The 14333-nt window shown below is 36.8% G+C and overlaps 1 protein-coding gene across 2 annotated transcripts in view; it reads left to right on the top strand.

Moving 5' to 3' along the window:
- Positions 1-14333, top strand: part of Atp8a2 (ATPase phospholipid transporting 8A2) — a 619499-nt gene that overhangs the window by 217705 nt on the left and 387461 nt on the right. For both annotated transcript variants that reach the window (XM_071610764.1, XM_027941579.2), the window contains exon 24: positions 6543-6607. In XM_071610764.1, coding sequence (XP_071466865.1) covers positions 6543-6607 — 65 coding nt within the window. The remainder of the gene's footprint in view (positions 1-6542; positions 6608-14333) is intronic.

Genomic DNA, 14333 nt, shown 5'->3' with positions numbered 1-14333 from the left:
ATCTACTCTTCATGTATTATTTCCCACATAAATTTGTCCTAAAACATCTGCTATTGATCCATGGACCCTGTTGTTCATATATGACATGTCAATTTGACTGCTGCCCTGAAATACTTATGTTTTCTGTCTTCTTAGAGTAATATGAAAATGGTGGGTGTATTCTCTCAAGTTAAAATTGAGCAATAGTGATAAATTTTCTTAATTTCCCAGATCTTTATTTTTTGTGCTTGGTCAATGAACTGTATTTTCCCTTAGCTTCAGAGTTAAATTCCTTAAGCACTTCATTGTGTATGCTGTGAGAAGCTGGTGGTGCACCTGTCAGCCACTCTGTCCTTGGGGAGCACATGGGTCCTTTCCTTGCTTGTTTGTTTTGTTACACTCCAGCCTGTTTGGGTCTAGCTCAGTTTGGAATAAACATGATGAAAACAAAGGACTGAAAATCAGCCAGAAAATAAAACTTGATTATTACTTGCAAAGAAAAATTTTGCTTTTGCATGATGAGCATCTCTGAGCTTTATGAGATAATCAATACCCATTCAAACAACCTTTTAAAAGTAATAATTATTATTTTGTACTTTGCAAAGAAGTAACGTGTGTAACTGTTGGTACAAGAAGCAGTCACATTCATTAGATATTTCTTAATGGATCTTTCTTGGTGAATATTCCTATAGGCCACTAGAAGATAAAGTCTTCTACTTACAAGCAGATGACTTTGCCAAAGTCTTGTTTATCCTGGGAGTTTTCTGTGCTCATGTTTTATCTAGTGTATCAGTCACATTCAGACTCTTCTTTGAAGTTACTCAGTATGTTTCTAACAGCTAGGGAATTAGTGTTCTTTTAAAGAGCCGTGTCTGAATTATTCTTTATTCCACCTTCAAGACTCAAGTTTGTAACCCAAGGTGATGTTGAGGGATTAAGTGTCTTTTCTCATTTAGGATATCTGTTGAACCTACAAATGATGCAGAAGGCTCAAGAAAGTATGTACGTCTAGACATTTCATTAGACTATCAGTGTCAGACCACAGGTGGCAGCTATCAGCAGCATGAGGTCATGCTCCGGATGGAGGATGGGATTTAAGCCTGTTTTTTAGTCACATAGACCTTCAGCCTTTAGTAGTATGAATCATATTGATCCGTTTCCCATAACATTGCACATTTTAGTGCATCGAATGTGCCTTTTAGGGTGTCCATAAGGTAGTTGAGAAGAACAAGTATCTGACACTTCTATTTCCAGAACAACTTAGGGAAAGAGAGCAAAGTGGAAGAGTGCCTAGTGCTGTTCATGCTGCCTCAAGAGTTTCTGAAAACTCTGTTTTGTCTTTACATGTGAACAGTCACAGCTCACAGAAACAATTCAGTTTGTCAAGGTTATACTCTACTTAAAAACCAAACTAGTACATATTGAGCATCTCTTATCCCAAATGCTTGGAACCAAAAGTGTTTCAGATTTTTCTTTTTTCTTCTTCAGATTTTCGAATATTTGCATAAATGTTACCAGTTGAGGATCCTTAATCCAAAAATTTGACATCCAAAGTGCTCTAGAATCTGAACCTGATTAGATTTTGGAGATTTCAGATTTCAAAGTTTTAGAATAAGGTTGCCCAACCTTTACTAGATCTCAGGACTCATGATTTCTGGTGCAGGGCTTATTTAAAGGGCTTCATATAGCTTTTGCAAAAACTGTTTTCTGAACTTTGAGTTGGAAGACATACTTTATTTCATTCATTTTCATGTGCACATTGTTTTTACATTCTAGTGTCTCTGAAATTGGGATGTTTTGTGATTGTTGATGCTTAACCTTTTAATTGGCAGCATTTTCTTAGTAGCACATGTCCTAGAAGTTCATCTTTAGAACTGGTGACGCTTGTATAATAAGACAAGTTTGGTGTTTGGGGTTGTTGACCTTCTTTAGCATGCTTGTGTATATAAATCATAGTTAGATAAGTCATTTTTAAATTGTGACTTTTCCTTTGTACCTTGGAAATAAATATGATTAGTCCAATTAAGTTCCAGGATATTTGTGTCCCTAATGAGCCAATGAGTTTTATGTAGATAGACTGTCAGGCGACTATCATCTTGCCTGTGGGTTTTACTATTTGAAATTGGCGTGTCGCCAGAATCCTGCAGTGCTGTGCTTGAATTTATGCTAACTAGCTGTGTTTTGGGGGAGTTGGCAATTTTCTTTTTTAGCTTAAAAATTTGGCATCCCCTACTCTAAAGTGAATTTTCAGATGTGGCCTTTGTGAATCACATAGTTGTCATTTCCTTATTACCACTGGATAAGACATCTATTGAGGAGTCATACAATAGATGTGGAGTTTTCAGAGTCTATAACTTTTGTTTAATGGATGTGGGATGAATGAGAATGAATTCTTAGCATGAATTCCACTTTAAAGTCATTAAGTTGGAAATAGCTTTTGTCTCAAACCATTTCTTAGTTGGACCTCTGAGTTCTCCCAGTGTCTGTGCATTTCATTGCCTATTAATTGATACTTTTAAAACATTTCTTACGGTCTTACGTGTTTATATTTAAAAAAAATTTTGGAATAAATTTTATTATGAATGTATATAATTATGATGTTATGGTCTGCATGTAGATTGTTTTAGATGCTTACTTTTGAAAAGTGAGTAAATAGGGTGCTTACTCTGCCTGTTATTACCTTGCTTCTTAAAAGAAAGTCAAATCCCAATTCTCAGGTGAAACTTTAACACTAGCAGTGTTCTCAGTCTTACTATTATTCTGCACAGAAAATTCACACCTATATCTCTTGATTACTTATTGCAACATTGTTGTCAATATAGGCTTGGGGAATTTATTTACCCCATCTGGGGCATGAGTGAATTAGGAGACAAATTAGAGAATGAAATAGATGAGAAAATATTGTGTAGTTTGACTATTAAGCAAAACTGGTTTTTATAATAGGTACTAGTAGATGTTATCTATAATGTGCCAGATCCTGTTTCAAGTCCTTTACAGAAGACTCTGATTGAATGCCCATGGAGGTACACATTATTCTCTCTCTAAAGATCAAATTGAAGCACAGAGAAATGATGTAATTTAGAATAGGTCACATAGGTGTGAAGATGCTTAAAGTCAGAATACTTAACCATGGCATGCAAGATCCACTTCCCAGAATGAAAAATGTATGAGTTACAAAAGACCAGGGAAAGCTTCAGAGTTGAGACAATTTTAAAACTCAAGCCTTCAAAATTTTCTAAAAAAAAAAAAATAAATAAATAAACAAAAATTTTTAAAAAGCATAAAATGGGTAAGGATGGCTCAGTTTGGAGAGGAACGTGTGAGGTAGGATGGAGGCAGCGTGTTCTTTTTTTAAAGGGTTCTGAGAAGGGCCTGAGGGTCTGGAAGGAAGGTGTCAATGGATGTGGTTTTATTGATGAATCCTCAGCTTCCTGGCTTTCTGGATAATGGAGGACTCTGGACTGTATCTCCTTGACCCCATCTGGAGTAGACACCATCTATTCCTGGTGTCTGGCAATATTTTTATTCATTCACACTCAAATGTTGATTGACCAGATTTTCTGTGGAAACATTTAGAACCAACAACATACTTCGGGACTGTGAGCACCTTATTGAATCACAACAATGGATAGCCTGGTTGATTTGATCCCAGGATGCAGTTAGTAAGGGTAAATTATTCTATCCTTTTATCTATGATAAATTCATGTGTTATTCCTTCTCCACTTAGGCTATTCCTGCCAATTGGTGTCACAGAATATGACCCTTATCCTTTTCAAAAATGTCTCCAGAAAAATCTGGATTTAGAGATCTTGGACAATATGAGCTTATAGAAAATATATGAAGCTGGTTAAGAGATCTGGGAAATTTGGTTGGTAATATTTTCTGGTGTGCAGAATTATCTTATTGTCTTAAAATCATTCTTGCTCTAAGTACCATAGATTCTGTAATAATTTAATTTCTTTGAATGTTGATTATACTCAGGTAGTAGAAAAACGGAACCCTTTTGTAGTGTGCTGTTAATTTTAGCTGTGGTAAAAAGTGAAATCCCAAAGGTTCTCCTCTCAGTCATTTTATGGCCGTCTTGTTAGATTGTGAGATTAAAGAACTAGACTTCAATTTACAAGTGTGGATTGACTTTCCATATACCTGGCTCTTCTCCAAGAGTTGATCTCATTTTATCCAAAAACATTAGAAATCAAGCACACCAAACTTGGATTGACATAATTTGATTTGCTACATTGGTTAAGTCACAATTAACTGGGTTAAACTTCCATGGTCTGTCTAGGGCAAGTGTTCTATGTGATAATTCTCTAAGCAAAATCTTGATTCATTTTCCAATTTTTTTTTAAAAGGCTTAATCTGTTTCTTCTCAGAAGCCTTTAGCTTTGTATATTTGAATTCATGAAAGTGTCAGTAGTTTTATTTATTGCCCTCTTCCTACCATGGCTAGAAAAATACTTAGGGTTTTTCCATAATATCTTTGTGTAGCTTCAGTTGTCAAATGGCATTTTACTTAAATTGCAAAATATAAAATAAAGCAGAAAGCTAGAGCTTAAAAATTACAGCTCACTTCTGCAGCTGTTCTTCAAATAAAATACGACCAGTAAATCCTTTTGCATTAGTTATACTAAATTTGTAACAGTCAACATTGCATGAAGTTCCTAGAAGTCTCTGGGGATGAAGAGTAAGCCCAACATAGAGGAAAATGATTAAAGTTGCAATATCCCCTTTTGTTAGTGAAAATAAAAATGTAGCCCTCTCTTCTGGGCCTAATCTAAGAATTTATAGGAGTGAAAAATTTTAATGGGAAACAAAGAATTTGATTATTCCAGTCCTTCTATGTGAAACTGTGAATAGCATTCTGGGAGCAGCTTACTTTTACCCATAACTGTTATTAAAATTAACTTTAAAATGTACACAAAATTGCTTGTTATCCTCTGCCCTTTTTAAAACCTAATAGGTATTTGCCCATATAGTATTATGATTTGACTTTATTTGGTTAGTTTCAGTTTTAAAAATAGTATGTGGTAGTTTTTACAAGAGAAATAATCTCATTCCTTTGACATAGCTATTGTTAAACATCTTGAGCTCTATCTTTTCTAATGGCTTTAAAAAAGAATATTTAGATTAAAAGTCGTAATTTTGTGCTTTAAAACTTGTGTTCTGAGGTGCTTTACAAGATATTCCAAATGAGAGTCATGAGGGAAGGGACATTCTTTTTACATTCTGAAGTAAACAAACACAAGGTTTTATTATCTGCCCCCAAAACAAACAAATAAAATCCACAAAGGATTTTCTTGGTCTTAATTTTCATCTGCCTTGAATTTTGTTTTGTGCCTGCTATTGGTTTTCCTAGAGATGAAAAGAGACCTGGGGAACAGGAAGGGACACACATGCAGATCTCTGTTTCTTGTTCACTAGTTAAATGCCTGCCAGCTCTTCCCCTTCAATCAAGCACCTATGAGAATGGATGTTATAGGTGTTCTGCAAGAAGAATCCATGGTCTCCCACCCTTCAGCTCAGGATTGATTAAGGCTCATCTTGAAATCATAACATATTTAATTGAAGGTTAAAATTCTACACTTTGATGATTTATTTCATTTTTCTATAATCATCAATATATTATCTTGAGATGTTGAGGAAAAAAACTGGTTGTGAAGTCTGGTTTTCTAGGATTCTTAGGAGGATTCTTTGCTTGCTTTTTCTCAGTAAGCTGAATGGAAATGGGGGTTGGGAGCCCTGGGGGTCATTGTGGATCTTTGAGGTGGCTGGAGCCATTTCATTCCATTGAGTCTGTGAATTTGAGGGGAGTAATTAGGAGGTACTCCTGTCTTGATCTGCGAGTGACCACTGAGAAGGAAAGAGCTTCATAGAAAATATGCTCCTGTCCTGGTAGGAAAAACAGAAGAAAGTATCTCTCTTAAGCTATAGAGATAACTTTATTTAACAGTAAGATTGAAATTACTGATACTACTTAGGAATCCTTTTGTTTCAAACAAAACAATTTCTTTTCTTTTCTTTTTTTTTTTAAACTCAGATTTAATTCTTGAAATGGGAATTACTTTGAACTTCTGGTAGGAAAAGTGGATCCCTCAATATACAATAATATTCCTTTGAAACTTGAGAGAATTACTTACTTTTTACAAAGGAAACAAAGGAACTTGCTATTCCAGTAGGCATGTTTATGCTGATTTAGGAGCACCATTGGATAGCATTTGTCTTCCTAAAGTGTTTTCTGTTATTTTAGATAATCTACGGCTTATCCTAATGTTATACAAGGATAACAAGGATAAAGAAAAATCCACAGAAAATTGACAAGTATTTATTTTAGCCTTTAGTTAGAAAGACCTTCTTAGCCAGTTCTATTCACACTGTCTGCAGGAATCAAATTCAATTCAGGCTTATGGTTTCTTCATCCTTGCTTTAGTCCTCTGTGTTAACCAATAGGCTTAAAATGGTAATAAGGTAGACAAAAGAAGAGGAGTTGAATTCGGTCAGCCATTGAGAATTTAGGAACCCACAGGAGGAATGTTAAATTCACATGTTATTCCTTCTCCACTTAGGCTATTCCTGCCGATTGGTGTCACAGAATATGACCCTTATCCTAATGAAGGAGGACTCTTTGGATGTAAGTAGTTTTTTGAAAGTTGTATTTGATAAAAATTTTTAAAACTATTTTTTCTACTATGATTATTAATCAGAGATTGTTCTTTTTCTAGAAAAAGATGATAAAACCACTGCATCTATTTTCTGTTGTATTTATCAGCAGGTGTCATCAAGTGTTATTCTTAAAACATCAAGATAGTAAAGTTCTGATATTGCTTCCTGAAATATTAATTTCACTCACCTAGAATTGTGCATTTAAAATGAGAAAGTTCTAATCTGGTTTACCTTTAATTGTTAAATATGAAGTACGTCCATGAATGGATGAACCTGTTATGATTTACATTGTGGTGAACTCCAGTGTAGTTTACAAAAGAGATTTGTAGGATTTTTTTTCCAGTACAAACCTAAAAATAAATGCTCAAGTGTTAAGAGTTGTTTAAATTTTATAAAGGAGTAGGATACATAAGCACTTAATTGCCCAGTGCCACCAGCTCATGGAAGACCGAATAGCATGGTTTTCTGAGTATTTTATGGGCATGTTCCCACCTTGTCATGGCTTAAAACCACCAAGGAGACCAGGAATAGGAGCTGATCTGAAGGAAACCAGTAATCTGTGAAGTGATTTGATGTAAAAATAAGAGTTGAATATAAGATTCCATTTGTCAAGACTTAACAAGTTCCTGGTGGACACCCATAGACACCTTCCAGGTACCAGTAGGCCATGCATCCTTCTGTGAAGACCAAGACGCTGCCTACCCCTTCACAACCCTAAGGGCAGGAGTCAGGGAGAGCCCACAGTTCTGTGTGTCTCCAAGGCAACATCAGCAAGATACCGTCCTTGGCATGAGTGCTTCAGATTCATCTCACTGTGACCCTTATCCTTTTAATATCATTGCCTGAGTATTAGTCAGCTTCCTGTGAGTATAGCAAGATGATGGAGAAAATTAACTTGTAAAGAGAAAAAAGCCTGTTTTGATTCACAGTCTCAGAGGTTCTAGTCCATGATTGGTTGGTCCCATTGCTTTGGGCCTGTGGTGAGGAAGCACATCATGGCAGGAGTGTGTGGTGGAGTAAACTACCCACCTCATGGCCAGGAAGCAAAAGAGAGAAGAAGGGACTAGAGCCCCACAACCCTCTTTGGGGACATGCCCCCAGTGACCAAAATACCTCCCTCAGAGCCCAACCTCTCACAGGCTCTACCACCTCCCAATAACACAACCCTGTGAACCAACCATGGTTCTTTGGGGGATGTTCATCATCTAAACTACAACAGCCTGCAAGAATCCCAGAATCCCAGGTCATGCCTCATCATTAGGACTCTACTTCTCACATGCTCTGCAGTCTCCCAAGTGTTCCATCCTCCCCAGTATCACTTATTGCACTTGTCTCTGGTTTTTCTTGTAAAACATTTTAACACTGAAAATACTGTGTGTGTAAATTGTGGTAAAATACACTGTAATCATTTTAAGTGTACAAATCAGTGTTATTAAGTACATTCATATTGTCGTACAGCCATCTCCAGAAATTTTGCTTTCTTAAACTGAAATTCGGTAAGCAACGACTCTCCAACTCTACCTCCCACCATCACTGGAAACTTTCTGTCTCTATTAATCTGATAACTATAGTTACCTCATATTAATGAATCACACAGTATTTGTGATTGTTGTGATTGGCTTACTTTATTTAACATGATATCTTCAGGTTCATCCATGTTATGGAATATGACAGGCTTTCCTTTCTTTTAAAGTCTGAATAATATTCTGTTATATGTATGTACTACATTTATTGATTTATTCAATCATCATGTACTCTTGAGTTGCTTCTACCATATGGCTCTTGTGAATGATGCTGCTGTGAACATGGGTATACAGGTACCTCTTTAAGACCCTGCTTTCAATCCTTCTGGGTATATACCAGGAGTGGAGTTGCTGGATCATATGGTAATGATATGTTTCACTGTTTGAGGAATTGTACTGTTTACCAACAGTGGCTGTACCATTTTGCACTCCTACCAACAGTGGACAGAAATTCCAACTTCTCAATATTCTTGCTAACTCAAGCTTTGTTCTGTTTTTCTTTTTGATAATAACCATTCTCATACTAGGAGAGTCTCATTGCATTGTTGTTTTGATTTTATTTTCCCTCATGATTAGTGACATTAGCATTCTTTTCATGTGCTTATTGGCCATTTGTAAGTAGTTTTTGGGGAAATGTTTATTCATTTTTCAATCGGGGTTGTTTGGTGTTTTTTGCTATTGTGAACACTTTCCATTTTATCTGTCTCCCTCTACTGTCTTAGGATGTAAGGTCTAGGATAAAAATCTAATTTTCTTTTTATTTATTTATTGATTGATTTTTTTCCTCTCTACCTTCAAGACAGTGCTGCATTGCACATATAAGGAGCTCAGTAATGGAGGGAATAAATGAACAAACTTATGATAATTTTCCATCTCTCAGTAAGAACTTCTATTTAAAAGCCATGCTGATAAAGCAATGACTTGGGCAGCCAGATGGCCAAGGGCAGGATGATCTTACTAGGGAATAGAAGCTGGGTAAGATGAAATAGCACCTCTGTGGAAAGGAGAGTGGGCTGTGGGTGCAGAGAGATTCCTGTGACACTTGGTGTCTGCACAGCGTCTACACCTGTGCCTGTCTTGTTTCCTAATGACTTCCCAGTTCCAAGGAATCCACACTTTAAAACTAGGTATTCAGAGATGAGCCTGTATTTTCTCTCTATGTATGAAATTCTCTGGAATCCAAGAGATGGCCTTCAGCTCTAGATAACACCATTGGACTGATGGCACAGTTGGAGTTTTTTGGTCCACCTGATCAAAGAGTGATTGTGATATTGCAATGAGAAAAGTCTATAGGTGCATGCCTGATTTTCTTTAGTGCAACATCATTGTTTTAGTAGGGTTTTTTTGCTGCTGTGACTAAAGGACCAGATCAGCACTTATAGAGGAGGAAGAGTTTATTTGAGGGCTCACAGTTTCAGAGGTCTTAGTCCATAGAAGGCTGGCTTTATTTCTCAGGACTTGAGATGAGGCTGAACATTATGGTGGTGTGTTTGGCAGAGGAATGCACCTCAATACCCCATAGCCATGCCCCCAATGAACTACCTCCTCCAACCACACCCACCTGCCTCCAATAACCATCCAGCCAATCCCATCAGGGATAAATTCACTAATTAGATTAAGACTCTCCTAATCCAATCATTTCTCTTTTGAATCTTTTCGAATTGACTCACACATGAGCTTTTGGGGGACACCACAACTAAATTATAATATTCATCTTTTTGTATTGTATTAGTCAGGATTCTCTAGAGGAACAGGATCAATAGGAAATATAATTATAAAAAGGTGATTTATTAGGTTGCACTAATAAATGCAACTAGAAGGTGGATAGTCCACAATGGCTGTCTGCAAGCTGGAGAGCTGGAAGAACAAGTATCTGCACAGTCCAAGAGACTGAAGCTTCAGAACAAGGGTGCTACCCCAGCCTGAGACAGAGGCTTCTGGAGAATCACTGGCAGAGTCCACTTTGGAAGAGTGAAGAAGTGAGAATCCAATATTCTCAGTGATCACAGCAGCAATCAAGAACCCAGTCAAGAGGAATTGAGCTTGGATCTGCTGCTGCTTCCTTGTTCTTACAACTTTTATTCCACCCAAGCCATCATCCTATTGGATGGTGCTGCCCTCACTTAGCGAGAGTCTCCATTTCAATTGGCTATCCCACATGCCAATCATTCCTAGACACACTCTAATTGATATACCCATAAGCCTCCTAATCATCAGCTTCTCTTAATTCAATCAAGTCGACAATTCAAATTATCCGTTACAAGTATAATGACTTCAAAGTGTTCAGTATCTGCTGTGCAAAGAAACAGTTTCTACTATTTTATTTTTTGTTGTTCAATATTCCAAGGGTATTGAACACCTTATTGTCCACTCAGGAGTATTCTTTGTTTCCTTCTTCTTCCCCTCATTCTTTAGTTGGGTTGCAGGTATTCCTGTTCTCATTAAAATTTCATTTGATCAATGTAGAATAAAATCAGAGTCCTGGGGCAATGAATTAGATGGCAGATGCCTAGTGGAGCTCCCAAGTTGATGTTTAAGATCTCAGGGCTCTGATGATGAAGCACACAAGACAGGAGCAAAGGAGAGGGCCTGAGAATTTGTACTATGCTACCCTTACTTCATCTCTTGCATGCATGAGGGAATAAGAGGCTTTTCTCAAAACCCAGAGCTGGCATCCATCACCTTCACCTAACCAATAAGTATGCCCAAGCTAGGCCTCCAGATGCTATAAACAATTAGAATTTACCTGTGTTTTGAGCTTTTCAATTGCTGACAAAATAACATCTAAACTCTGTTACATAGTTGTCTTTGAAATAAGGATGAGTGATGATGTGCATTAGATGATATGTTAGTGTGCTGGAAAAGTGTTGAGATTTTCTTGCTTTTGGTTGAAATAAAAAGTACTGAGAAATTAGCTTTATCCATAATGCCTAAAGATTGCTACTGGCACCCCTAGTCCTTATTCCTGGCATACTGACTAGAAATGGGTCTAGGAGGAATGGTCCAAATAAGAAGGGTCATCCCTGGGGGCTTGTACTCTTGTGTGCTTTTGGCCCTTTGTGAGATGCTGCCACCTGTGTGTATGGGTTGAATGGATTTAGGAACTATGTTTAGTTTTGGTGAAACTGACTCTCAGAGATGCTGTTTTTTTAACCAGCTGTAAAAATAGCAGTCTGAGGATGACAAGAGTAGGACAAGCAGGAGCAATGTGACGGCGTTGCCTGATGTATGTGCTGGGTCAAGGTGTTCTTCACCTTCTGGATCAGTCCTAACAGTGATCATGTTGGATAGATTATACCAATGTCACACTGACCCACAAAGACTATTATCATTAACTATGAATCTTTCCCTAAATATATATGATTCCTTGAAATATATTAGCTGTTATTACATGGAATGATAAGGACACGTGAGACTTTTTAAACACTAAGAATCCTACATATAAAAAAAATCTGTGACTTTATCAGCATTTTATTAAAAACTATCAAACTGGAGTCTGTTACTCTCCAAAATTTCACAAAACCTACTGCTAGTCATCAAATGATACATGTCTTTTGATATTTGTTTGTAAAAGACAAAAAGCATCAACTCATTTGGGGAACATTTGTTTTTCCTGCTGTAATAATGTAGAAAACACAATGACTACATTGACTATGAATATAAGCCCTATGGAGAACCTTAGTAGAAATTTCTAAGGAAAAGGTCACTGAACAAATTATGACATATGTAAGATTTGTTACATATTTGGATAATAGTGTAGTTGTTTATAGTATGTATTAATTTATGAAATATACAAATGACTATCTCTTTATGAGCCACCAAAAGAAAGATATATTGGCAGAGATGTATTTGTTCTGAGTGAAGCATTAATCTAACAAAAAGTTTTTGAAATAAGTATGTAAGTCATTGATGGGATGGTTAATTAGGAATGAAAATAGAACTACATAAAATTCATTGATAACACCGATGGCAGAAACTGTTGTCCAGCATCCCTGTAACTGGGTGTAGTCATGGGGTGGAATTCTCTTAGTGGAATATGAGCAGAAGTGAGGGTGAAACTTCTGTCTTATCCATTGAGATAGAACCCCTTATTTGGTGGCTTCCTTGGCTCTTATATCTGCTGACTGAAGAAAGCACAGCTGGAGCCACTTTGAAAGCTGTGTTTTGAGAACAGCAGAACTTTTCGCCTTGCTTAGGCCTCTGGATGACTTTGAGAAGCAGAATCTGCAGATTTCCTGTGGTGAGAAGAAGTGATACAGCTCGAGATACTGCATGCAGGGAGGTCTTTTGGTTTATCCGCACCCTACACATGATATGTAAAGGAGCGTCAATCAGTGTAGTCCCTCCAAGCATTCAGCATGATTGGTGGCTGTTCTCAGAGAGGAGGAGGAGGGGGTTCTGCATTTGCCAGCAAAGGCAAACAAATGAGATTTGAAGGAAAGTGATTTGGTTTCTTTCAAATTGATACAGATGTCCCTGTTCCAGTTCCTAAGGACCTGCTCTTTCCCATCAGTGTCCTAACTTTCATGGAAGAGACCTGATGAGTTTGTGCCCACAGAATTATTTAAGCTGCATTTGTGCAGCTGTGAGAGTAGTAGTTCTCTTAGGCTGTCATAACTCCCCCTTGTCTTCTAACTTTATCTTGATCCCTGATTGTGGAATTTTCATTCATTAAGCTCCTAGTTGACAAGTGGCTAACTATACAATGCTGTGGTCTTGTATTCTTCCTGCCATAATTGTGTGTTTCAGCAGCTGCTTGACCTACCAAGACTTGGCTTTAATCAGCAGTTCTTACAATAGGCTGTGCTTTGAAGCTGGCCTCAAACTTGAGCTCCTCCTGCCTAAGCCTCCCAAGTCCCTGGGATTACAGGCATGTGCCATTGCACCCTGCTCAACATAATTACTTCAATATTTATCCATGTTGCTTTATTATTAGTTCATTACTTTTTACTGCTAAATATTTCATTGTATGGATACATCACAATTTGATCATTCACTTGTCAGTGGACATTTTAATTAATTCTAGTATGAGGCTATTAAAAGTTAAATGCTATGAACATTTTGTATATGCTTTGGTGGGCAAATGTTTTTGTTTCTTTTGGATAAATACCTAAGAGTAAAATTGTTGAGTTACAAGGGGGATAAAAGCTATAAGAAATTGCTACCCAGTTTCTACTTTATGACCTGGCTAGGAGTATCTGAGGGTTCTTATTGTTCCACAGCTTCATCAATATTTTACATTTTTTTTGATTTTCATTTTAGCCATTTAGTGGGTATGCTGTCACATTGTGGTTTTATTTGTATTACCCTCATGACGAATCATGCTCAGTAGCTTTTCCTTGTTCATTGGCCATTTAAAAGTCTTTCTTTGTTGAAGTCTTTGTCAAATTTGCCCATTTTTAAAATTTGGTTTTAGATTTTTCCTATTATTGAGTTCCAAAAGCACTTTGTAATTTTATTTTTAAGTTGATTTTAAATTAAATTTATTTTTAACTGATATATAATATAAAAATGTACATATCAAGGGGTACCATGTGTTATTTTGATACATAGTATTTAAATAAGGTTAAACATAGCTCCCCAAACATTTATCATTTCTCTATGGTGACTTTAAAAAATCCTTTTTCTAGCTTTTTGAAATATACAGCACATTATTGTTATCTATTGCATCCTAATGTATAATAGCAACCCAGAACTTCTTACTGCTGTTTAAATGTAATTTGTTACCCACTGATCAACCCTTACCCATATCTCTGGAGCTGTCCACTATCCTCCCCTATCGTTAGCAACCACCATTCTCCTCTCAACTTTTTTAGATTCCACACATAAATGAGATCATATGGTACTTGTCTTTCTTGCCTAATTTCGCTTAACATAATGATCTGCAGTTCCATTCATGATGTTGCAAATGACAGGACTCCATTCCTTTTTATGGAGGACTAGTATTTCATTTCTGTGTATAGACCACATTTTCTTGTTTGTCCTCTAACCACAAATTTTCTAGACTCTTATTCCATTCATGTGTACATTTCTCTTTACGCTCAATTGTCTTGATTATGGTAGCTTTGTAATGAGTCTCCAAATCTTCCAACTTTTCTTTCTCATGATTACTTTGGTTGTTCTAGGACATTTTCATTTCTGTGTACATTTTAGAATCAGGTTGTCAGTTTC

This window comes from Marmota flaviventris, chromosome 4 (assembly GCF_047511675.1).
Source record: "Marmota flaviventris isolate mMarFla1 chromosome 4, mMarFla1.hap1, whole genome shotgun sequence".
NCBI classification, from domain to species: Eukaryota; Metazoa; Chordata; class Mammalia; order Rodentia; family Sciuridae; genus Marmota; species Marmota flaviventris.
This window is presented reverse-complemented; position numbering and strand designations above follow the sequence as displayed.